We start from the raw sequence: 25,545 nt of genomic DNA, 5'->3' as shown, positions 1-25,545 counted from the left end.
CCGTATGTCTTCGCCCCCATCGAGTTTAGCAAGGTTATAGCTTTATCATCATCCTCTATTTTATTGGCCTCACAATATATCTCAATGCGTTCTACATACGTGGCCCAATCTTCTACCTCGGAATCGAAATCGTTGATGTTACCACGCTTAGGCATCTTCACCTCCCTGATAAACAACAACGAAATATTTCTTTAACTCTTTTTTTTTCCAAGATGGCGGTTTCCCCGCGCTTATCTTCTTTCCCCGCCCCTTTCAAAATGGCGGTTCCCGCTTCTGTCTTTTTCTCCGCCTACTGGCGGCTTCCCGCGGTTTCCCGCGCTTATCTTCTTTCCCCGCCCACTTTCAAGATGGCGGTTCCCGCTTTTCTTCCCCTGGCGGGAGGGGTAAGCTTTTCCCTCGGGCGACGGCCGCTGGCTTTCGGGGTTCGCAGCCTGCTCTTCGGCTTCAGCGCGTTCCCTTCTCTCGGCCGGGCAACCGGCTCTGGGTACAACCCGTTGACGGCGAACGGTCTCAGCCGCTGGCTGGATCTCGCTCAGTCTCCCTCGCTCGGGCTCTGTCTCTCCGGTGCTGGGTACAACCCGTTGATGGCGAACAGTTTCAGCCGCTGGGCTGGATCTCGCTCAGTCTTCCTCGGGCGCTGTCTCTCTCGCTCGCTCTCTCTCGGGCTCTGTCTCTCCCGTTTGCGCGGCTCTCGCTCGGGCTCTGTCTCTCCCGCTCGCGCGGCTCTCAATCGCGCCTCTCAGCCCTCTCGCAGTCCGGTGCTTCCCTCCCCGGCTGCGGCTGAGTTCTCCGCGATTTATTTATTTTATCTCTTCCCGCGCCTTACAATCCCGGTCGCAGCGCTTCGTGGCCTCGGTCACTGTCCGACCTTTTTCACCCAATCGCTCCTCCCAGCCTCTCGCAGTCCGGTGCTTCCTCCCCGGCTGCGGCTGCGTTCTCCGCGGTTTATTTATTTTTATCTCTTCCCGCGCCTTACGATCCGGTCGCAGCGCTTCGTGGCCTCAGTCACTGTCTGGCCTTTTTCACCCCAATCGCGCCTCCCAGCTTCTCGCAGTCCGGTGCTTCCCTCCCCGGCTGCGGCTGAGTTCTCCGCGATTTATTTATTTTATCTCTTCCCGTGCCTTACGATCCCGGTCGCAGCGCTTCGTGGCCTCGGTCACTGTCCGACCTTTTTCACCCAATCGCTCCTCCCAGCCTCTCGCAGTCCGGTGCTTCCTCCCCGGCTGCGGCTGCGTTCTCCGCGGTTTATTTATTTTTATCTCTTCCCGCGCCTTACGATCCGGTCGCAGCGCTTCGTGACCTCAGTCACTGTCTGGCCTTTTTCACCCCAATCGCGCCTCCCAGCTTCTCGCAGTCCGGTGCTTTCCTCCCCGGCTGTGGCTGAGTTCTCCGTGGCTTATTTATGTTTATATCTTCCCGCGCCTTACGATCCCGGTCGCAGCACCTCGTGGTCGCGGTATTTGTCCGGCCTTTTTCGCCGTTGCGGTCTAGTCGTCTCACGACGCTCCCCAGCCCGCTTGTACCGCGGCTTCTGCTCCACGCTGCCCCAGTCTCAGCGCCTCTGGGCCCGACTTCTGTCCGGCTCCTTTCCCCCCCGACCGTGGTCGAGTGCACCGCCCTTATCCTCCGTTTATTTGTTTCTATTTTCCCTTTACTCACAGTCACCGTGGCCGACTTGCTTCTCGTGTTGATCGGCTCACTCACCACCGTGGCAGAAGGGACAATCCGTGCCTGTTGCTGATGGAAGACTTCGTGTTTGAAATCTTCCTCCTTTCTTGGTCTGCAGACTCGAGTTTTCTCTCAGCAAAACGACGAGGGCGGGTGCCTCTTCTCGACGCTCGTTTACTTCTTCAGAAGTATTGTTGCCGCAGGGTAAGATCGAACTCGTCGCCACTGTAAAGTCTGTGGGTTGTATAGCGAAGTAATACACAGACTACAAGAGTAACTTAAACAGGACTTTACTATTCGAAGGTCAGGGCGAATCTGCCCAATAAATTCTGCCACAGCACTTATATACTGGTGTGGTCACCGTCGGTATTACAGTATACAGCAGCCAGGATAAAGTAGTGCCACACCTAAAATAGTTCTCTTAAAGGTGGACGGTTACATACAATAGTTCTCGTAAAGGTAGAACAGTTACATACACTACAATCTCCTCTAGCGTTGGGGTGGGATAGTGGTCTCTCTTTATCGCCTGGTTTAGATCTTTGGGGTCCAAACATATTCTGAGACGCCGGTTTGGCTTTTCTCGTACCACAATTGAGTTTACCCAGCCTGTGGGTTCAGTGACCTTTACGATCACTCCATTTTCTTCCATCTCCTTTAGCTCTCTTTCAAGCTTTGTCTTCAGCTCGATGGGTACTTTTCGTGGAGCATGGATAATGGGCTTTACCTCTGGATCGATGGTGATGTGGTATTGGAAATCTCCGAAACATCCCACTGTATCATCGAAACATTCCAGATACATGTCTATCAAGTCTTTTTTACTCATGATTTGTGGGCGGTTCTCCAGTGGGGTGTTGCTGTCTATCTTCAGTGACGTTTCCGTCAGCTCGTGATGCACTGAGAGCAATCTCAACTTCTCGCAGCTGTTTAATCCCAGGATCGCTGGCCCCTCAGTGTCGGTGACATAGAACATGCAGTTGATGTTCTTTCTTTTATGTGTCCCTTTGATAAAGGTTATTCCGAGTTGTTTAATCTCACTCCCCCCGTATGCTGTCAGCGTGACATTACTTGCCTTTAAACAACTGCTTTTCGGGTAGCCATTTTCTCTCAGGTTTTTGGGAAAGATCTGCTGGTACAGTCTCAATGGGAGAATGTTGCTCTGAGCCCCTGTGTCCTGCTTCAACTTTAAGTTGATGGTTGTGGGCCGACCTTTGACCTTTTTTTTGATTTGGATGATGGTGTGCAATTCACTCCTCGGAGTATTTTCCGCTCAGGACATCTCGTGAAGCTGTATCTTTATGGTTTCGATGTTTAGTGCATTGTCGTGATCATCATCATCATCCTGCTCATCCATGGCATGTATATTGTGTTTCTTTCTCTGGTTCTGCTGTCCGCCTTTGTCTTTGATGTATGTTCCTCCTTTCTTCGTTCTACACCTCTTTTCCCAGTGGTTTAGTTTGCCACATGCATTGCAGCTTGTTCCATATGCTGAACATTTCCTCTTGTCTGTGTAATCGTGCGGTCTTCCACAATTTCTGCACGTTTCCCCCGTTGTCATGTGCATGTCTTTGTGTGTTGTACTTTTCTCTCACTGCGTCCACTCTGTTGTCCGTCTCAGAAGCCGTCCGCATGTCAGCCGTTTGAGAAATCAGTGTTTTCATTTGCTGCTTCATGGACGGACTGCAGCGGTTCAAGAAGGCGGCTCACCACCACCTTCTCAAGGGCAATTAGGGATGGGCAATAAACGCTGGCCTTGCCAGTGACGCCCACATCCCATAAAAACAAATTTTAAAAAAGGCCACTGGAAACGCCAGCGTTAGTCTGGAACTCGTCTTTTCCAGGTCTTGGAGAAGTTTGCAGCTCTTACGCCAGCCTCTCGCTGGAGTTGCAGCAGGAGTCTACCAGGCGGCCACGCAATTTCTGGGCCCAGATGAGATCCATGCACCATGCTTGAAATTTTCCAAACTGCACGTGCTGCTTGGGCCTAATATTTGGTATGAGGCAGGCCCGTGCCTGCACAGAAATAACTGTCTGCATTTCTCCTCCACTGAGGCCATTTGCACATCCCAGGGGGGAACACCAGAAACAGGTCGGCCGCATCCTCCCCACTCCACTCCCTCCCTTGGCTGGGTCTTGCACCAGAAGATCCTGGAGGAAGTCCTGGATTGCAGCTGGAGAGCTGAGAGGCCTGCTGTTGTGCTCCTGGTCACTGACATTGGAGCCTTTAGATTGACTGTGTGCAGTGGTGATGGTGGTGGGTGAGGGGGGTATGGCGGAAGCCGGGCGGGGGGGCGGCGGTGGTCATCTTAGTGAAGAACTAAACTTGCTTCCTCTGTCTTTAGCCTTCCCGCAGGCCTCCCATGGAGCCTCTGGTACACAGGGCCCAGGGACTGGTACCTCCACCTAATGGCTCCTGGAAATTGCCCGCTACCTCGCTCATTGCAATACAAACTACAGTAGGCGCAGTGGCAATTGATAAAAACACATTTTAAAGGTATCCATAGATGCAACATGGAATCTCCTCCCTCCCCTCTCAAAAAAGAGGAAAGGGCAGAAAATATTTCGACAAATGAGGATAAGACAAATCTGCAAGTCAGATATAATTTGCAATTAACCTTAAAACTAGCATAAAATAAACAGAAACAAGTTCATCAGTAACATTTTCAGTAATTTTCTGATGAAATATAGTACGGGAAACTCTTTGGTATCCGGCACCGACGGGACCGGGATGGTGCCAGTTGATTAAAAATTCCGGATGATGGAGAGGGTTATCTACCGAGGCTATTTTTAACAAACAAATATAAAAAAATCAAGAAATGTGCAGTATACAGTAATTGGGTACTCTCCTACAGAATGCTGTATTAAATGGATAGTGGAAGATGCTACCCCCACTGACTAACTCGGCCACTGTGGGAGACTCTGACTCGACAACATTTCCGGTTATTGAGGTGTTGTTTTAGGAGTATGAATTTTGCCGGTTAATAGAGCATTCCGGATATTTAGGTGCCGTTTAAACGAAAGTTTCCTGTAGCTACTTTGCATAAAGTTGCTCAAATTTCAGAGCGTACCTTGGATGGAGTCTTGCTTAGGAAGCGCATCGGGCTGTCCTTCCCGTTCATGTCATTAAGGTCAGGAATAGGGTTGTTGGCAATGATAACGGCGGCTCTGTCCTTGTTGATCTCGGCGGCCCGGTTCATTAGGCCCAAGCTGTTTCGCAAGTGACTGACGCATTTCTGAAACTGGGCCTGGTGTAGTTTCTGAAAATCTTGCTCCTGTTGAGAATGAAGAGAAGGAAAGTGGTTGTTATTCATTCAGCATCAATCTGCTGGGTTCTGTGCTTGTTGTGTATGTACCTTTAAGGGAATAACTGGTCTCAGACTGCAGTACCGGCAGTGACCACCCCTGTATAAAAGGCGCTAGCAAGCCTCTGTAGTTTCAGTTTCCCGATTGACTCCATTCAGTAAAGACTTGTTTAAATCAACTCCTGCTGTCCGTGTCTCAATTATACACGGACATAATATTGGCGACGAGCAGATACGAACTTACCTACAGTCTGCACCACCTCCTGGGATCCATTCCTGAAGCGAAGTGAGCAGAGGTCGAGGCCAGAAGGAAGAAAGAAGCAGTAGAAACGGGTGTCAACCGTGGGCATCCGCCCCTGAGTCAGCGGAGTTGAAGATTGCTGGAGAAGCTGTCGAGAGCGGGGCCTGGTTCCTGTCGACGGTGCTTCAGCTAATCGGGCTGGTGGCAGGTAGTACACTGATCCTTCCTGGGCTGCGGCGCTCGCGAACCCGAGCGGGTGGCTTGCAACGGGGCTGAGCAGCGCTTTCAGGAAGAGGAGAGAGAGAGAGGGTGGAGCACACAGGGCGCGGCCGGTGCTACGAAGCCGGGCAGCGTACGGACCCGAGAAGAGGGAGGCAAGAGTCCCACAGGGTTGTTCCACGACAGGAAAATAATAAAAAAAGAAATATTAAATGCACAGGAAACCGCGAGGAGCTGCAGGTTGCAACGGAAACCGCGGAAAGCAGCGCGAGCAACAGCGGGGAAGAAGACAAAGCGCGGGAGGCGCCATCTTAATCAGCGGGGAAGAAGGCAAAGTGCGGGAGGCGCCATTTTGTTAAATCAGGGAAGAAGGCAAAGCGCGGGAGGCGCCATTTTAGATTTTCAAGATGCCGAAGACTGGCTGTATCACTGCCTTTGATAATACAATAGAGGACTGGACCACGTATGTGGAAAGAGTCGAGGTATATTGCGAGGCAAACGAAATAGCCGATGAGAAAAAGGCATCGGTATTGCTAAACTTAATGGGCGCTAGAACGTACGGCCTATTGCGGGACCTGATTACTCCAGCCAAACCGAAGGCGAAGAGTTTTAATGAAATTGTTGCTGTCCTACAGGAACACCTAAACCCTGCACCGCTGCTGATAGCAGAAAGATTTAAATTCCACAGGAGAACTCAGCATAAAGATGAGAGCAATGCTGAGTACCTTACGGAACTACGCAAGCTATCAAAGCACTGCCAGTTCGGAGCAGGACTGGCAGATACCCTACGGGACAAATTTGTCTGTGGACTCCTGAGTGAAGGAACACAGAAGAAGTTACTCTCAGAGAAAGAGCTGACGCTAGATAAGTCTTTCAGCGTGGCAGTATCGTACGAAGCAGCAGCCAGGGGAGCTGCGGAAATACAACAAAAGCCACAGGAATACGGCACCCATGAAATGGCACAGGGATTTGCAAAATGTTATCGCTGCGGCAGAACTAACCATGACCAGAAGGACTGCTGGTCCAAGGACAAAATATGCAGGCAATGCGGAAAGATGGGACACATTGCACGAGTTTGCAGGTCTGGGAAGAAGACCAGCAACAACAAAAAGGCTACTAAGGAACCGTACAAGAAAGTACAAAAGATGACGGACAGTAGTTCCGAAGACCAGATGAGCGATAGTGAATCCGGGAACAAGAGACTAAGCTGTCTCAAACTTCACAATGTAATCGCAAAAGAGGATCACCGAACCATTTGGGTCACCCTCACGATAGCAGGGTCCCAAGTTAAAATGGAATTGGATACAGGATCAGCGCTAACCGTCATGAATCGACGAGACTACGAGCGGCTATTCTCACACATACCCTTGAGAGAGACATCCATCGTCTTGACGACGTATACGGGGCAAAAAGTATACCCCAGAGGAAAAATAAGGGTGCCTGTCGAATACAACGGCAAGAAAATATGGAAATTGTATCTCTACATACTGCAAAATGGTGGACCACCGTTATTGGGACGTGAATGGATCAGGAAGATAAGCTTAGATTGGCACTCCATTCATGCAATGACGGTGGATGGTAAAAAAGATGAAGACGTCACTCCTGGACGATTGTCAACAATCTTAGCTAACGCCAAAGAGGTATTTCAACAAGAACTGGGCACTCTTAAAGGCGTAACCGCCTCGATAAAAATAGAAGAGAATGCAATTCCCAAGTTTTTCAAAGCGAGACCGGTACCATATGCAATTCGCCCAGCCGTCGAGGCAGAGCTGGAGAATCTGGAGAAGGCAGGCGTGTTGTCTAAGGTCGACTGGAGCGAGTGGGCGACACCCATCGTTCCTGTCATGAAGAAAACGTTAAGCAATAAGTCTGAGGAGCCAAGGAAGGTTCGCATCTGTGGGGATTTCAAGGTGACGGTGAACCCAGTCCTTCACACAGTACAGTATCCTCTTCCAAGGATAGAAGACATCTTCGCCTCACTATCTGGAGGGAAGCGTTTTACAAAAATTGACCTGGCAGAAGCATATTTGCAGATGGAGGTTGAAGAATCCTCTAGGAAGTATCTCACGATAAACACTCACAAAGGTCTTTACCAGTATCATCGATTGGTATTCGGAGTAGCATCGGCTCCGGCGATATGGCAAAGAGCGATGGAACAAGTCCTGCAAGGGATTCCGGGGACTCAGTGTTACTTGGACGACATCCTAGTGACCGGTGAAGATGACAGTGAACACCTTAACAACCTAGAACAGGTGCTCACTAGACTACGGGAACATGGGCTGCGAGCCAACCGCCCCAAGTGCGAGTTTTTTAAGAAACAGATATCGTATTGTGGCCACGTGATTGATGAAGAGGGGTTACATAAGTCCCCTGACAAAATTGAAGCGGTTGTTAAGGCCCCAGCGCCTGAAAATGTGTCGCAACTGAGGTCATTCCTCGGATTGGTGAATTACTACCATAAGTTTTTACCGAATTTGTCCACAATTCTGCACCCACTGAACGCCCTGCTACGAACGGGAGTAGCATGGAAATGGAGCAATGACTGTAAGCGGGCCTTTCAGAAGAGTAAGGACTTAATCACTTCAAGAGAAGTATTGGCTCACTACAACCCAGCACTGCCGATCAGACTGGCGTGTGATGCGTCTCCCTACGGCATTGGGGCAGTACTGTCACATAAATTCCTTGATGGGTTAGAGAGGCCGATAGCTTTTGCGTCACGCTCGTTAACTTCTGCCGAGCGTAACTACGCCCAGATTGACAGAGAGGCCCTCAGCCTAGTGTGGGGGGTGAAGAAGTTCAATCACTACCTGCACGGTCAAAAATTTACTCTACTAACTGATCATCAACCTCTTGTCTCCATTTTCAACCCTCAGAAGGGCGTACCGATAATGACAGCGCAACGGCTGCAGAGGTGGTCCCTTTTCCTAGGGGCACACCAATATGACATCGAGTACAAAGGAACTAAACAGCATGGGAATGTTGATGGATTGTCGCGCCTACCGTTGCCGACGGTGGAAGAAGACCTTGCAGTGGATCCAATGGAGATATTCCACTCGACCATAGTCGAATGTCTCCCTGTGATGAATGCAAACATAGAAAAGGAAACACGAAATGACCCGACACTATCCCGGGTCTATGATTTAACGGTGAAGGGATGGCCAGCACATGGCGAACCACTGCTGCCAGCATTCTCGCCGAGAAGAGAACAGCTGTCAGTGTGCAGAGGAACCTTGATGTGTGGATCCAGAGTAGTAATTCCACCCAAATTGCAGGATAGAGTGCTCAATGAGCTTCATGAGGGTCATCTGGGAGGGGTAAAAATGAAGAACTTAGCCAGAGCGTTTGTGTGGTGGCCGGGAATCGATAGAGAAATCGAAGAGATGACCAAGAGCTGTACAGGATGCCAGAATGTCCAAAACGCCCCACCACAAGCTCCTCTACATCCATGGGAGTGGCCCTCATCTCCATGGCAAAGGGTGCACATTGATTTTGCTGGTCCCTTCATGGACTCGATGTTTTTAATTGCGGTGGATGCACATTCAAAGTGGCCAGAGGTAATAAAAATGTCCTCAACCACCACAGAAAAAACTATCACAGTTTTACGAACCATATTCGCCAGGAATGGGCTGCCTGAACAGATTTGCTCTGACAATGGACCACAGTTTGTGTCTGAAGAGTTCCGGAGGTTCTTAAAGAACAGTGGTGTTAAGCATTACACATCTGCCCCATATCATCCAGCCACTAATGGATTGGCCGAGAGGTTTGTTCAAACATTCAAGAAGGCTATCAAGGCAATGTGTAATGAAGATATACCCCTACAACACAAGGTGGACAACTTCTTGTTTGCCTACCGGAATGCGACACATGCGGTTACCAACCAAACTCCAGCCATGATGTTCTTCAATCGAAGACTACGATGCCGCTTGGATTTGGTTAAGCCAAACGTCCGAAGAGATGTGGAGAACAGGCAGTTTCAGAATATGAATGAAAGGCCGACCAGGAGTTTTAAGATAGGTCAACCAGTTTTGGCCCGGGACTACCGCACTGAGAAATGGCAGCCAGGAACGATTTGTACACGGCAAGGACCTCTCATGTATACCGTGGACGTTGGAGAGAGCATTGTAAGACGCCATGCTGACCAGATTCTAGAGTCACTGGAAAACGTCAACTCCACACCACGATCTGATACACCTGGCAATGAAATCGACGTACCAATTGCAGCTACCGCAGAATCGATGATATTGGAAGCAGATGAACCAAACAACGACATGGATCCAGACTCAACCTTGCCAGAAGAACCTGATACTCCAAAGAGGCGTTATCCAGACAGAATCAGGAAGCCTCCTCAAAGACTGAACTTATAATTGCTTAACCTCAACCAATGTATCTAGCAACCATAATTGTGATTGTAATTAGTTATCATTTAGTTGTTAAATGAATGTTATGTACTGTTTATCTAAAAGGGGAGGAATTGTTGTGTATGTACCTTTAAGGGAATAACTGGTCTCAGACTGCAGTACCGGCAGTGACCACCCCTGTATAAAAGGCGCTAGCAAGCCTCTGTAGTTTCAGTTTCCCGATTGACTCCATTCAGTAAAGACTTGTTTAAATCAACTCCTGCTGTCCGTGTCTCAATTATACACGGACATAATAGTGCTCCCAGGAGTTGGCATCATGAGTAACTCAGTAGGAACCTGCGATCAGGAGTAGGCCATTCAGCCCCTCGAGCCTGTTCCGCCATTCAGTTAGATCAGCTGATCTGCGTCTCAACTCCATTTACCCGCACTGGTTGCACATCCTTACCAAACAAAAACTTATCAATCAATTGACCCCAGCTCACTTTTCCGTGCCCCGTACATTCCATTTGTGTAATGTCTCGCAAAATAGTGTTTCTGGCTCTTGGCTGTACTTTCCCAATAAAATATAGCAACGCATCTCTTCTGCACGTGTGACATTTCGGTGTCTGCGGAAGAGGCAAACTGCAATGCGAGGGTGATCAGCCAAGAGCTAGTAATGCTATTTTATGAGTTGCTATGTCAACAGGGGTTCGGCACATCGGAACAGGAGTAGACCATTCAGCCCCTCGGGCCTGATCCGCCATTCAATTAGACCATGGCTGCTCTGTACCTCGACTTAATTTACCCGCCTTTGCTCCACATCTCTCAATCACCTTACCTAACAAAAATTGATGTGGAACACCTCCGTTCAGTCCATAAACGTGACCCCAAGCTTCCGGTCGCCTGTCACTTTAATTCTCCGCTCGACTACACTCGGTCCTCGGCCTCTTACACTGTTCCAACGAAGCTCAACGTAAGCTTGAGGAACAGCATTTCATCTTTCAATTAGACACTTTACAGCCTCCTGGACTCAACATCGAGTTCAACAATTTCAGACCATAACCTCTGCCCCTATTTTTTCCACATGGCAACTGTTGATGATTTTGTCATTCCCATTTTCGCCTCTTCTGGACTCATCTCTTGTTTCTTTACTTGTCCCAGTACCATCTCCTTTTGTTTTGTACTATCATACCTTTTGTCATTTAATCTCTCCTGCCTTCCCCACCCTATCACAGCCCTTCCCTTTTGTTTTTTCCTCCCCGCCCCCCCCTTTCCCTGCCCCTGCACCTGTTTAAAACCTGCTACATCTCTAACTCTTTCCAGTTCTGACGAAAGGTCATCGACCTGAAACGTTAACTCTGTTTCTCTCTCCACAGATGCTGCCTGACCTGCTGAGTATTTCCTGCACTTTCTGTTTTTATTTCAGATTTCCAGTATCTGCAATATTTTGCTTTTGGAAAAATTGATGCCAGATAGTTGCTGTATAAATCCAAGATGTGGTTGTTGTTGGTTGTTGGTATGTAGATATATAGCCTTCACCTTAATGTGGCTACCACACTGAAGAACGTGCACAGGTTCTGGCCACCAATGCAGTGTAATTTTACCGTACTGGTACTGCTTACACGATTTCAAAAATAAATTCAAAACACGTGTCATAACTTCACTATCTGCCACAGGCTCAATCCAGGAACACAACTATTTCTGCGTAGTTTCCGGTACAAAGTTCAATTTTTTTGTTTATTCGTTTATGGGATGTGGGCGTCGCTGGCAAAGCCAGCATTTATTGCCCATCCCTAATTGCCCTTGAGATGGTGGTGGTGAGCCGCCGCCTTGAACTGCTGCAGTCCGTGTGGTGAAGGTACTCTCACAATGCTGTTAGGGAGGGAGTTCCAGGATTTTGACCCAGCAACAATGAAGGATCAGCGATATACTTCTAAGTCAGGATGGTGTGTGACTTGGAGGAGAACTTGGAGGTGGTGGTGTTCCCATGCGCCTGCTGCCCTTGTCCTTCGAAGTGGAAGAGGTCGCAGGTTTGGGAGGTGCTGCCAAAGAAGCCTTGGCGAGTTGCTGCAGTGCATCTTGTAGATGGTACACACTGCAGCCATGGTGTGCCGGTAGTGGAGGGAGTGAATGTTTAAGGTGGTGGGTGTAATGATATCAGCTGTAATGATATCAGCAAATAGTGATGATATTTGTCTGTGTTTGATTACTTATGCCTTACAGCATATTTGTCTGTGTTTTTGATTGCTTGTGCCTGAGCAGCAGAGGTCATGTGACACAGACAAGCAGGCTGACAGTTTTTACTTTCTGTTTGATTCTAGATGCATCACAGCATGGTGTGTTCTGTATTTGCTGTTAAAAAGAGTTGAATAGACTTTAGATTAAAACTCATTCTCTTTCACAAATGAGTCGTTATTGAACACACAAACAAATCAATACAGTGGGTGGGGTGCCAATCAAGTGGGCTGCTTTGTCCTGGATGGTGTCGAGCTTCTTGAGTGTTCTTGGAGCTGCACTCATCCAGGCAAGTGGAGAGTATTCCATCACACTCCTGACTTGTGGCTTGTAGATGGTGGAAAGGCTTTGGGGAGTTAGGAGGTGAGACACTCGCCGCAGAATACCTAGCCTCTGACCTGCTCTTGTTGCCACAGTATTTATGTGGCTGGTCCAGTTAAGTTTCTGGTCAATGGTGAACCCCAGAATGTTGATGGTGGGGGATTCGGCGATGGTAATGTCGCTGAATGTGCGGTGTAACGTTAGACTCTTGCTTGTTGGCAAAAGTCATTGCCTGGTTTCTGACACATCCCAACTGCACAACAAGCTCCAGCAGTCAGAATAAAATCTAGGGTAACAACACTATGATAATGTCTGCTACATCTATGAGGCTTTACAATGTGCAGATTCCTCTTTTATCAAGATTTATTGGTCATTAACTTAACATTGAACACTACAGCTCCAAGTAGTATTGTGACAATCTTTGTGGTTTAGATGCTGACATTTAGAAAATAACTTGCATTTCTATAGTGCCTTTCATGAACCCAGGATTCGCTTTACAGCCAATGAATAACTTCTGAAGTGTAATCACTGTTGTAATGTAAGAAACGCGGCAGCCAAATGGCTCACAGCAAGCTCCCACAAGCAGCAATGTGATAATGCCCAGATAATCTTGTTTTTGTTATGTTGGTTGAGGGATAAATATTGGCCAGGACACTGGGGGATAACTCCCCTGCTCTTCTTTGAAATAGTGCCATGGGATCTTTTACATCCACCTGAGAGAGTAGACAAGACCTCGGTTTAATGTCTCATCCAAAAGACGGCACCTCCGACAGTGCGGTGCTCCCTCAGCATTGCACTGGAGTATCAGCCTAGCTGTATGTGCTCAAGTCCCTGGAGGCTGCCAGCAGGGCAAGTAAGTTCCTATTTTGGTCCTTAAATTTCAGCTATAGCCAATCACACTGTTTATTACCGACAATCCAGGGCAAGGCAGCCCGCTTGATTGGCTCCCCATCCACCACCTTAAACATTCACTCCCTCCACCACCGGCGTACCGTGGCTGCAGTGTGTACCATCTACAAGATGCACTGCAGCAACTCACCAAGGCTTCTTCGGCAGCACCTCCCAAACCCGCGACCTCGACCACCTAGAAGGACAAAGGCAGCAGGCGCACGGGAACACCACCAACTCCAAGTCCCCTGCCAAATCACACGCCATCCTGACTTGGAAGTATATCGCCATTCCTTTGTCGTCGCTGGGTCAAAATCCTGGAACTCCCTACCTAACAGCACTGTGGGAGTACCTTCACCACACGGACTGCAGCAGTTCAAGAAGGCGGCTCACCACCACCTTCTTAAGGGCAATTATGGATGGGCAATAAATGCTGGCCTTGCCAGCGACGCCCACATCCCAGGAATGAATAAACAAAAAAGCCTTGGTAACGGCTCTCTGTTGCAATCAGTGAATCATAACTGTACTGAAGTTCATTTGTAGTACGGAGTTCTCAGGGCAACGGCTCCTTGGCAAGACCAGGCAATGAACAGTAACGATAATAAGAAACGGCATCAGCTGCTCAGTATGGGGGAACCTCAGGTTGAAGTGTCACACACAGACAGGCACTTGGGCCTCTGGAGTGGATGGGTTGAGCTGGGCTGGTGACAACAGACATAGGGGGCAGAACCTCCTAGGAGCACAAAAGTAGCCATTAAGGAAAACCAAACAAAATTAAAAATAAGCTAGGAGCTCAATTCGGGGGGAAAATTTGGTTGCTTTGCGCCTCCTAAGAGGGCACTAATGGGGCGCAAAGCAACTAGCGCCTGGGCACGGTGCCGCCAACGCCTCCCGCAGAATTCAGCAGAAGGCTAGCGGCGGCAGTAACCGTTAGCGCCTCGTGGCGCTGCACCACCAGCAATGACGTCATCACCGCAATCTTCGGTAGCGCACCAATTTACCACCAGACGCTATGTCCGACAGGGTCAGGGGGGGCCTACCTGCGGCCAGAGCGGTGCTAATTAAAGGTGAGATGCCGGGCGGCCATTTTTGTTGCTGGCTGCCTGCCAGCATCTGCCCCCATTGCCGTCCCCGGCCTCCTGACCAGCCCCCACCACCCCCCCGCCCGCCCAATGCGGAGTGCCGGCTGCGCTTCATGAGCCCGGCACGTCTCGAGTGCCGGGCTCTTTTGCCGGCTCTCCGATCCCTAGCGGCCCAGCTGGGCCCCGGGTCGCGTTGCTTAAGAAGGGAAGGAGGGCCTGCAGTACCGCAGCGTGACTTGCCACAGTGTGTGGCGTTGCGGCACGTAGCGCCGCGATATTCCCTCGCCGCGCCCTAAGAGGGAGGCGGGGTGCTTCCAGTAGTGCCCCGCCTCCCTCTTGGGGTGCTACCGATGAATTTCGGCCGCAGGGGCGCTCATTTTTTCGGGGCTCTAAAAGTAGCGCCCCGGTGAAGTCAGTTCCCCAAAGGGGGTGCGAATCAATTTTTCCCCTGAAATGTTTAAATGGGCTTTAAACATACCCACATTTCGACTAGTGAAAGAGAAGTTCTGAGTTGCTGCAAAGTTCCCTGTAAGGTGTGCGGGCGTGCACCGATCACGAGGTCCCTGCGCAGGCTGCTCACCAGCTGCTGCCACCGGAAAAGACGCCGTCTGGCAAATTTAAAGGGACCACGCACCAAAAACAATTAGAGGCAACATTGGTTGCTGCCACGTTTACTAATCTCTGTTTTCTTCTAAATGCTGGGAGATAGCACCAAAAAAATAGGGCCAAACATCAACATTTCCTGGGTGGGACATGCCCCCAGACCTCTTAGAAAATAAAGTTTGCAACACTGAGCTCATTTTCCCCTTCAGAAATTTCTAAATTCACCACTGGTACAATTACAAGCTTGCATACTATAGACCACCCGCGATCTCCCCTACCTGGGTGGGTCCGTGGCGGGCGATGTCGGTGGCGGGTCACGGCCTTGCTGCTGGCTCCATCCCGCCCTCTGACATGACTTTCCTGATTGTTAAGCCCGCCCAACGAGTTTCCCGGCCAATTGAAGGAAGCGGGTCTGATGATGTCATTTGATGACGCATCATCAGCCGGTTTCCTTAAAGAGACCATGCGCAAATTTACTTTGACAGTTGTGCTGTCAGTGTTCTACAGCATTGAGGCGCTGCAACCACTGACAAGCACAGCACAGAGGTGCACGGCTGCAGCCAGGCTCTCCCATGACTCCCTCCATATGCTTATGGAGGGAGTCACAGCACGCAGGGAGGTTCTCTTCCCTTCCCATGGGTGGAAGATGCCTCCCCAGGAGACCAACGCAGCCTGGTTGTACATTGCACAGGAGGGCACAAGCAGGGATGTCGTCAGGAGGACCAGGCTGCAGTGGTGCAAACCTTTCAATGATCTCAGTAGATCACGAAACATTACTGCAAAGCCACACTCAACCTCATCCTGCTGTGCCACTAGTGGGGAAAATGCTAGAATCTATTATAAAAGATGTAATAGCAGAGCACTTGGAAAGCAGTGACAGGATAGGACAAAGTCAACATGGATTTACAAAAGGTAAATCATGCTTGACTAATCTACTGGAATTTTTTGAGGATGTAACTGGTAAAATAGATAAGGGAGAACCAGTGGATGTGGTGTATTTGGACTTTCAGAAGGCTTTCAATAAGGTCCCACATAAGAGATTAGCGTGCAAAATTAAGGCACGTGGGATTGGGGGCAAGGTATTGACTTGGATAGAGAACTGGTTGGCGGACAGAAAGCAAAGAGTTGGAATAAACGAGTCGTTTTCCGAGTGGCAGGCAGTGACTAGTGGGGTACCGCAAGGATCGGTCCTAGGACCCCAGCTGTTCACAATATATATTAATGATTTGGACGAGGGAATTGGATGTAATAGCTCCAAATTTGCAGACGACACAAAGCTGGGTGGGAGGGTAAGCTGTGAGGAGGATGTCGAGAAACTCCAGTACGATTTGGACAGATTGGGTGATTGGGCAGAAACATGGCAAATGCACTATAATGTGGATAAATGTGAGGTTATCCACTTTGGTGGCAAAAACAGGAAGGCAGATTATTATTTGAATGGCAATAGATTGGGAGAAGGGGAAATGCAAAGAGACCTGGGTGTTCTTGTGCACCAGTCGCTGAAGGTAAGCATGCAGGTGCAGCAGGCGGTTAAGAAGGCAAATGGCATGTTAGCCTTCGTAGCAAGAGGGTTCAAGTACAAGAACAAGGATGTCTTGCTACAGTTGTACAGGGCCTTGGTGAGACCGCACCTTGAGTATTGTGTGCAGTTTTGGTCGCCTTACCTGAGGAAGGACGTTCTTGCCATGGAAGGAGTGCAGCGAAGATTCACCAGGCTGATACCTGGGATGGCAGGCATGACGTATGAGGAGGGATTGTGTCGATTGGGCTTATACTCACTGGAGTTTAGAAGATTGAGAGGGGATCTCATCGAAACCTATAAAATTCTGTCAGGCCTGGACAGACTAGATGCAGGAAGGATGTTTATGATGGCCGGGGAGTCCAGAACCAGGGGTCATAGTCTAAGGATAAGGGGTAAGCCATTTAGGACTGAAATTAGGAGGAATTTCTTCACCCAGAGAGTGGTGAACCTGTGGAATTCTCTGCCACAGAGGGCGGTGGAGGCCAGTTCATTAAATATATTCAAAAAAGAGTTGGATATATTTCTTAAGGCTAAAGGGGTCAAGGGATATGGGGAGAAGGCAGGGACAGGGTACTGAATTTGGATGATCAGCCATGATCTCATTGAATGGCGGAGCAGGCTCGAAGGGCCGAATGGCCTACTCCTGCTCCTATCTTCTATGTTTCTATGTTTCTATGTTTCATCGCATCCCCATCACTCTGCCTTCCCTACCCTACCCCTGTACTTCCTTACTCACACCAACTTACCTAGGAGTGGGCCTTTGGCGTAGCAGTAGCATCCCCGCCGCTGGGCCAGAAGGCGTAGGGTTTCGAACCCCGCTCCAGACAGTCCCGGCAAGTGGAGTCGGAGCTCCGGCTCTAAATTCTGGGTTGACATCCAGCGGGATACTTGTGTCCGTGGGTTTGGGTGGCCCCCCCCTCGTATGGGTTGTGGGAGCCCATAAAACCCTCCCGCCATAGGACTAACCACCCTAATGGCTGGTACGAAGATGGTTACGGTCACGGAAGGAGCGTTAATCACGGCCAGAAATCCTTCCACCACTTCATACAGTTCCCCAAAGGGAACAGTGTGAAGACACATACGACGACGACCAACTTACCTTGCACCTCCAATCATCCTTCTCTATCTACATTATCACTTCCCCATCTCACTAGCCACCCCTCACACTCACCCTCATCCTAGTCCAATCATGCCAACTAACAACACACAAGGGTGGGCACATGTGTGTTTGAGCCAATGTTCATGTGAAGTTTCTGTTAATGTGCTGTCAAACATTGAAATCTTTATTTTCAACACTTTGTGTTCTTGGACAGATTTGTGTGCACCTTTGGAAGTGGCTTAGTAAGTTGCCGTGAATGGTGAGACATAACGGTACCCCCGCAATGGTGATGAGTGTGAAAGGAATGGCTTGGGTCATTGTAGGGATGCTTTATGGTGTTTGTGTGGGGTGGTGCCAACCTGGCGCATCATGTGGCAGCCAGGGTGTACAGCTTCAAGTGAAGTAAATATGGCCATGGTGAGGCCAGCCCTGGCATCCCGGGCAGCAATGTGATAAGTTGCTGATGCCCTGTGTCCTGTGTAGCATCAGTTGATTGTGGAGAGGTTGGTGTTGTTGGTGCTGCTGGTGTGCCTGGTGATGCTGGTGTTGGGGCTGATTGTGGTCAGATTCTGAGGACCAAGGTGAGAGAGTAAAAAGTGCACTGATGCTGATGGAATAGCTGGCAGGTGAAGTAGAGATGACAGAAGCGATCTGTCAATGGTGGGAGAGGTAATGAGGTCAGACTGGATGGAGACTTGTGTAAAGACTTGCAGCATTCTCAATCTGTAGTGGAAATGCAGTTTAGAAAAGTTAGTGGTTAAGGGAACATTTCTCAATCAGCTGGGAGCTTTGACTTGACATTTGAAGCTGTCAACTCATCAGCTGATTCAATGGCCAGTGACCTCCCACCTCAGCTTCACAGACGAGGTCTAGGCACAGCAGGAAACTGGAGGGCGACCTGTCAAATTCAAAAAGCTGGGGGGAAAAAAGCATTGTTAAGTGGCTGTAAACAAGCCACTAATAATTTGAACTGGGTCCTCCGCCGCTGCCTGTCGGGTCTGCTCAGCACTGGCAGACCCAACATCGGGAAATGCAGTTGTGCGCATTTTGACAGTGGGTTCCCGATCCACTGTCAATCATTTTAAATTTCACAGCTGTCCCGCCACCAATCGGGTCCACTGAGCGCTGGCAAAATTGCGGCCCAAGTGTCAGCAGGCTATCCAACCACAGGGGCTGGGGTAGCATCACAGCTAACCTGACCCCATTCCACCCCCCCTCCCCCGCCTCCCCCAACTCCCAAATATCTTCCTCCTCATTGGGTTCTTTCTGACGGGTATCACCGAGATGAAGAATTAAAAATAGAACAGAGAGAATGGAGAAGTTAGCCAAACAGTATTTAATCTCCAAAGTACCTCAGAAGATTCTAAGACCCTGGCAGGATTTACAATTTGTCCCATTGGATTCGCAGAATTTTCACCCAAGAGCTAATTCCAGAATTACTTGAACCATTTAAAAGTAAGGACATTTTGTGTAGGAGTATTGTGCTGTCAAATGGAGCACAATAGCCCACTTAGCACGCAATCTAATTGCAGGGATATGGTCCCACATGTATCAGTGGGCCTCTCTCTATAATATCACAAAGCTCAGCCAGTCTATGCAGACTGGCATACAATGACAAATCTAAACTGGGAAAGGTGCATGGAGGCCATTCTTTCAAGAGCAGAAAAAGAAAATGAAATACTCTTTGCAAGATACTGACTGATCTTAGGAAAGTTAAGCACCTTCTCTTGTCAAGCTTACTGACAGGTGTATAATTAATTATTTTTGCTTGTAGAACTTGTAAAGACAAAATCTTCTACTTGTCAGGACAGATTTCTAATTCTCAGGAATTGGAAGATTCAATGGGCTGTAATTTGGTTTATACCATGTGTGGCCCAAGGGGTAGTGGGCTATATTTGGTTTATACAGGTAGACTATCCTTTATCCGAAAACCTCGGGACCAGCCGTGTTTCGGTTTTCAGAAAACTTCGGATTTCGGAAGGTATTTTATAAGACTGGGAAATTTGTCGGGGGTGGGTCGGCGGGGGGGTCGGCGGGGGGTTGGGGGTGGGGGTCGGTGGTGGGGGTCGGCGGGGGTCGGGGTCGGCGGGGGGTCGGGGTCGGCGGGGGTCGGCGGGGGTCGGCGGGGGGGTCGGCGGGGGGGGGTTGGCGGGGGTCCGCGGGGGGGTCGGCGCGGGGGGGTCGGCGGGAGTCGGGGTCGGCGGGGGTCTGCGGGGGGGTCGGCGGGGGGGTTGGCGGGAGTCGGGGTCGGCGGGGGTCCGTGGGGGGGTCGGGGGGGGTCCGCGGGGGGGTCCGCAGGGGGTCGTCCGCGGGGGTCGGGGTCGTGCGCCACTCTGGTCATGTCGTGCGCACGACTTACGCTGAACGAAAAAACCTTCGGTTTTTAGAGGGTTTCAGTTTTCGGAAGTTCGGATAAAAGGTAGTCTACCTGTACCAAGTGTGGCCCAAGGGGTAGAGGACTATATTTGGTTTATACCACATGTGGCCCAAGGGGCAGTGGGCTATATTTGGTTTGTATCACATGTGGCCCAAGGGGCAGTGGTCTATATTTGGTTTATACCACGTGTGACCCAAGGGGCAGTGGGCTATATTTGGTTTGTATCACATGTGGCCCAAGGGGCAGTGGTCTATACTTGGTTTATACCACGTGTGGCCCAAGGGGCAGCGGGCTATATTTGGTTTATACCACATGTGGCCCAAGGGGCAGTGGGCTATATTTGGTTTATACTTGGTTTATACCATGTGTGGCCCAAGGGGCAGTGGGCTATTGCCATCCATGCTGCAACCTGCAAGTAATGTTGGTGATGTCACATGACCTCAAGTCACACTAGATCATAAGCCATTGCCAGCAATGCCATTGCCAAGGTATGAGTCTTCACCTAGCTATTTCAATTTGTAAAATTATAGCACTTTTACCCTAATGGCTCTTGCTGACCGAATTATAGTTTTGTGCTTGTGTTAATGAAAGCTAGTCGGTGCGAGCCACAATCTGTTTCACAATGCTCAACTCCGAACAAAACAACATGAAGTTTCCATGAAGAGTCACTTTGTTTTTTGTTCCTTCCTTAGTACGAGTTTCGGGGTTGCAGATTTGTTCTAATCAGAGGAGCTGAAGAAATATCAGTGTCCAATTTTCCAAAGTGGTCAACAGTGCTTCTGTCTCTATGAGGATTCCCATATGCAACAAGAATCCCAACCTTTGTATGGGTACAGGAAGCAATCTGCATGGCTGTTGTTTCCATGAGCTTTACAAGAAATCACCAAACATCTAAAATGGCCACCAAGGTTCTCAGAAAAATACAATTAAACACCCATGACACAATTCCTCAACCCAAGTTCAGTGAGAACATCTACTGCCCAAGAATTATTTCCCCCCACACTCCCATTTCCCACTATAACCCTCGTTGCACAAACTAATTTAATCTCTCCGAGAAGTTTTGTCAGGGATTCATGCCCACCAGGAACTGGGTTAAGATTGGACAACTGTATTTTTTTTTTATTCGTATATGGGATGTGGGCGTCGCTGGCAAGGCCAGCATTTATTGCCCATCCCTAATTGCCCTTGAGAAGGTGGTGGTGAGCAGCCTTCTTGAACCGCTGCAGTCCGTGTGGTGAAGGTACTCCCACAGTGCTGTTAGGGAGGGAGTTCCAGGATTTTGACCCAGCGACGATGAAGGATCGACAATATATGGTGTATGACTTGGAAGGGAACTTGGAGGTGGTGGTGTTCCCATGCGCCTGCTGCCCTTGTCCTTCTAGGTGGAAGAGGTTGTGGGTTTGGGAGGTGCTACCAAAGAAGCCTTGGTGAGTGGCTGCAGTGCATCTTGTAGATGGTACACACTACAGCCACAGTACGCTGGTGGTGAATGGGATGCCAATCAAGCAGGCTGCTTTGTCCTGGATGGAGTCGAGCTTCTTAAGTGTTGTTGGAGCTGCACTCATCGAGGCAAGTGGAGAGTATTCCCTCACACTCCTTACTTGTGCCTTGTAGATGGTGGAAAGACTTTGGGGAGTCAGGAGGTGAGACACTCGCCGTAGAATACCTAGGCTCCGACCTGCTCTTCTTGCCACAGTATTTATGTGGCTGGTCCAGTTAAGTTTCTGGTCACTGGTGACCCCCCAGGATGTTGATGGTGGGGGATTCGGCGATGGTAATGCCGTTGAATGTCAAGGGACGGTGGTTAGACTCTCGCTTGTTGGAGATAGTCATTGCCTGGCACTTCTGTGACGCGAATGTTACCTGCCACTTATCAGCCCAAGCCTGGACGTCGTCCAGGTCTTGTTGCATGCGGGCATGGACTGCTTCATTATCTGAGGAGTTGTGAATGGCGCTGAACACTGTGCAGTCATCAGCAAACACAAATGTAATGTATATACCTTTAAGGGGGGAACTATCTTTTACAACTCATGTATACTGCAGTACCGGCAGTGACCACACCTGTATATAGCACTGAGTAGCAATCTGTACAGATCAGTTCCAGTGTGAGCCACGTTTAGTAAACACCTGTTGTGCCGTTCTCCTGCAGTCTGTGTCTTATACACGGACACAACATTGGCGACAAGGCAAGTTCGAACCTACCTGCAACTCTGCATCACCTCCCGGGGATTCGTTCCTGGAGATCAGTGGATTGGAGGTCAAGGCCAGAGACTCGGGCGTCGACCACGGGCAACCGCCCAGTCATCCAGCAGAGACTCGAGAATTGCGGGGGAGGCTGTCGAGAGCCAGGCTTGGCTTTCCAGTCGAGGTGGTCCAGCGAAACGGGCTGGCAGCAGGTAGTGCGCAGACCCTTCCCGGACAGCGGCGGGCTAGTGCCCGACCGAGCGGCACAGCAAAGGGCCGAGCAGCGTCGACGGGGGAGAGAGAGAGAGGGCGGAGCACACAGGGCGCAGTCGGTGTTCAGGGGCCGAGCAGCGTCGAAGAGAGGGAGAGAGAGACGCACAGAGACCCGCGAGGCGCCGCCATTGCCACGAGGACCGGCGAGAGCGGTGTTGGCAGCAGCGCAGGAGAAGCGCGCGAAACCTACAGGGCGCCGCCATTGCCACGAGAACCGCCGGGAGCGGCGTTGGCAGCAGCGGGGGAGGAAGGAAAGCGCGGGAGACGCCATTTTAATCCATTGGGAGACGCCATTTTAAACCACACCCAAAATGCCGAAGAGTGGCAGTATCACCGCATTTGACAATGAAGTCGAAGATTGGACTACATATGTCGAACGAATAGAGGTATACTGCAAGGCAAATGAGGTGTCAGATGACAAGAAAGCGTCGGTATTGTTAAATTTAATGGGTGCAAAGACGTATGGTTTATTACGAAATCTAGTAACCCCAACGAAGCCAATGGAAAAGAGTTTTGAAGACATAGTAACAATACTACAGGAACATTTAAACCCCACACCGCTGCTGATAGCGGAAAGATTCAAGTTTCACAAACGGAACCAGCATAAGGATGAAAGCAATGCTGATTATTTAACAGAACTACGCAAACTATCGAAACACTGCCAGTTTGGAGCGGGACTGGCAGATACCTTAAGGGACAAGTTTGTGTGTGGGCTTCAAAGTGAAGGAACCCAGAAACGGCTTTTATCTGAAAAGGACCTTACGCTGGAAAAGTCTTTCAGCATTGCGGTATCATATGAAGCAGCAGCATGGGGCGCTGCAGAGATACGACAGAGACCGCAAGAATATGGCACAAACGAAATGTCATATGGAACAGAGAAGTGCTATCGCTGCGGCAGAACAACACACGACCAGAATGATTGCTGGTTCAAAGACAAAGTGTGCAGACAGTGTGGAAAAGTAGGACACATAGCACGACTCTGCAGGTCGGGAAAGAAAACCAGCAATAAGAAACCTACCAAAGGAAAGTACAAGAAGGTACATAAGATGACGGAGAATAGTTCAGACGAACAAAAGAGTGATAACGACTCCGAAAGCAGGGAACTGAGTTGTCTGAAACTACATAATGTGATCACAACGGAGGATCACCGAACCATTTAGGTCACTCTCAAGATAGCAGGAGTCCAGGTAAAGATGGAATTGGACACAGGATCAGCCCTAACAGTCATAAACTGACGGGACTACGAGCGGCTATTCTCACACATACCCTTGAGAGACACAAAAATTATTTTGAAGACGTACACGGGGCAAAAAGTCTACCCCAAAGGAAAAATAAGGGTGACCGTTATATATAACGATAAGGAAACACCAAAACTTGACCTGTATGTATTGCAAGATGGAGGACCACCATTACTGGGATGTGAATGGATCCGGAAAATACAACTGGATTGGCATTCCATACAGGCACTGACTGTGGCTGACAAAAAGGATGATGACGTCACACCTGGGTGACTGTCAAAGATCCTAACTGACGCGAAAGAAGTGTTCCAGCAAGGACTCAGAACACTAAAAGACATGACAGCGACGATTAAAATTGAAGAAAACGCAAGCCCAACATTTTTTAAGGCCAGACCGGTACCTTATGCGATCCGCCCAGTCGTCGAAGCAGAGCTGGAGAGTCTGGAGCGTTCAGATGTACTGTCCAAGGTAGACTGGAGCGAGTGGGTTACACCCATCGTCCCTGTGATGAAAAAGTCGTTGAGCAGCACGCCTGGGGAACCAAGGAAGGTTCGCATCTGTGGGGACTTTAAGGTAACAGTGAACCCGGTCCTTCACACCGTACAATATCCACTTCCGCGGATTGAAGATATTTTCGCCTCGCTATCTGGAGGGAAATGCTTCACTAAGATTGATCTGGCCCAGGCGTATCTGCAAATGGAGGTAGAAGAAGCATCAAAAAAATACCTCACAATCAACACTCATAAAGGTCTCTACCAATACAACCAGCTGGTATTCGGGGTAGCATCAGCTCCGGCTATTTGGCAGAGGGCAATGGAACAAGTCCTGCAAGGGATCCCAGGGACCCAGTGTTATTTGGACGACATCCTGGTCACGGGCGAAAATGACAGTGATCACCTTGCCAACCTAGAGCAGGTGCTCACTAGATTGAAGGAATATGGGCTCCGAGCTAACCGCCCCAAATGCAAGTTTTTTAGAAAACAGATCTCGTATTGTGGCCACGTTATCGATAAAGAGGGGTTACATAAGTTCCCAGAGAATATTGAGGCAGTAGTCAAGGCTCCAGCACCGGAAAATGTGTCACAACTGAGGTCGTTCCTCGGGCTGGTAAACTACTACCATAAGTTCTTGCCAAATTTGTCTACAATACTACACCCACTGAACACCCTACTGCAAACTGGGGTGCCATGGAAGTGGAGTGACGAATGTAGACGAGCTTTCCAGAAGAGCAAAACACTAATCACATCGAAAGAGATATTGGCCCATTACAACCCAGCACTACCAATTCGGTTGGCATGTGATGCGTCGCCTTATGGCATTGGAGCGGTGCTGTCGCACAAATTCTCGGATGGCTCAGAGAGGCCAATAGCCTTTGCGTCACGACCACTAACCTCAGCCGAGCGTAACTATGCCCAGATTGACAGGGAGGCCCTCAGCCTAGTGTGGGGAGTGAAAAAGTTCAATCACTATCTGCACGGGCAGAAATTCACCTTGCTGACTGATCACCAGCCTCTTGTCTCCATTTTTAATCCGAAGAAGGGCGTTCCGGTGATGACTGCGCAACGACTACAAAGATGGTCACTTTTTCTAGGGGCGCACCACTATGAGATTGAATATAAGGGCACGAAACAGCATGGAAATGCTGATGGGCTATCACGCCTGCCACTGCCTACTGCAGAGGAAGCACCAGCAGTGGATCCTGTCGAAATATTCCATTCGGCTATAGTTGAATACCTACCGGTAACTAACGCTTGTATCGAAAAGGAAACCCGAAATGACCCGACACTGTCTCGGGTATATGATTTGACGGTGAAGGGATGGCCAGCACATGCCGACTCACTGTTGCCAGCATTCTCGACAAGGAGAGAACAGCTGTCAGTGTGCCGGGGGACCTTGATGTTTGGATCCCGAGTGGTAATTCCACCCAAGTTAAGGGATAGAGTGCTCAATGAGCTTCAT

General features: G+C 49.5%; 1 protein-coding gene across 1 annotated transcript in view; it reads right to left on the bottom strand.

The window, feature by feature from the left end:
- LOC147105864 (uncharacterized) overlaps positions 1-25,545 on the bottom strand; it is a 159,218-nt gene that overhangs the window by 50,066 nt on the left and 83,607 nt on the right. The window contains exon 5 of the mRNA XM_086010687.1: positions 4,734-4,937. Within this exon, the coding sequence (XP_085866813.1) occupies positions 4,734-4,937 (204 nt within the window). The remainder of the gene's footprint in view (positions 1-4,733; positions 4,938-25,545) is intronic.

The sequence above is a fragment of the Somniosus microcephalus genome, chromosome 17 (assembly GCF_052327205.1).
Source record: "Somniosus microcephalus isolate GS21.2 chromosome 17, FLI_Smic_1.0, whole genome shotgun sequence".
Classification (NCBI taxonomy): domain Eukaryota; kingdom Metazoa; phylum Chordata; class Chondrichthyes; order Squaliformes; family Somniosidae; genus Somniosus; species Somniosus microcephalus.
The sequence above is the reverse complement of the archived record's forward strand: the minus strand, read 5'-3'. Positions and strand labels throughout refer to the sequence as shown.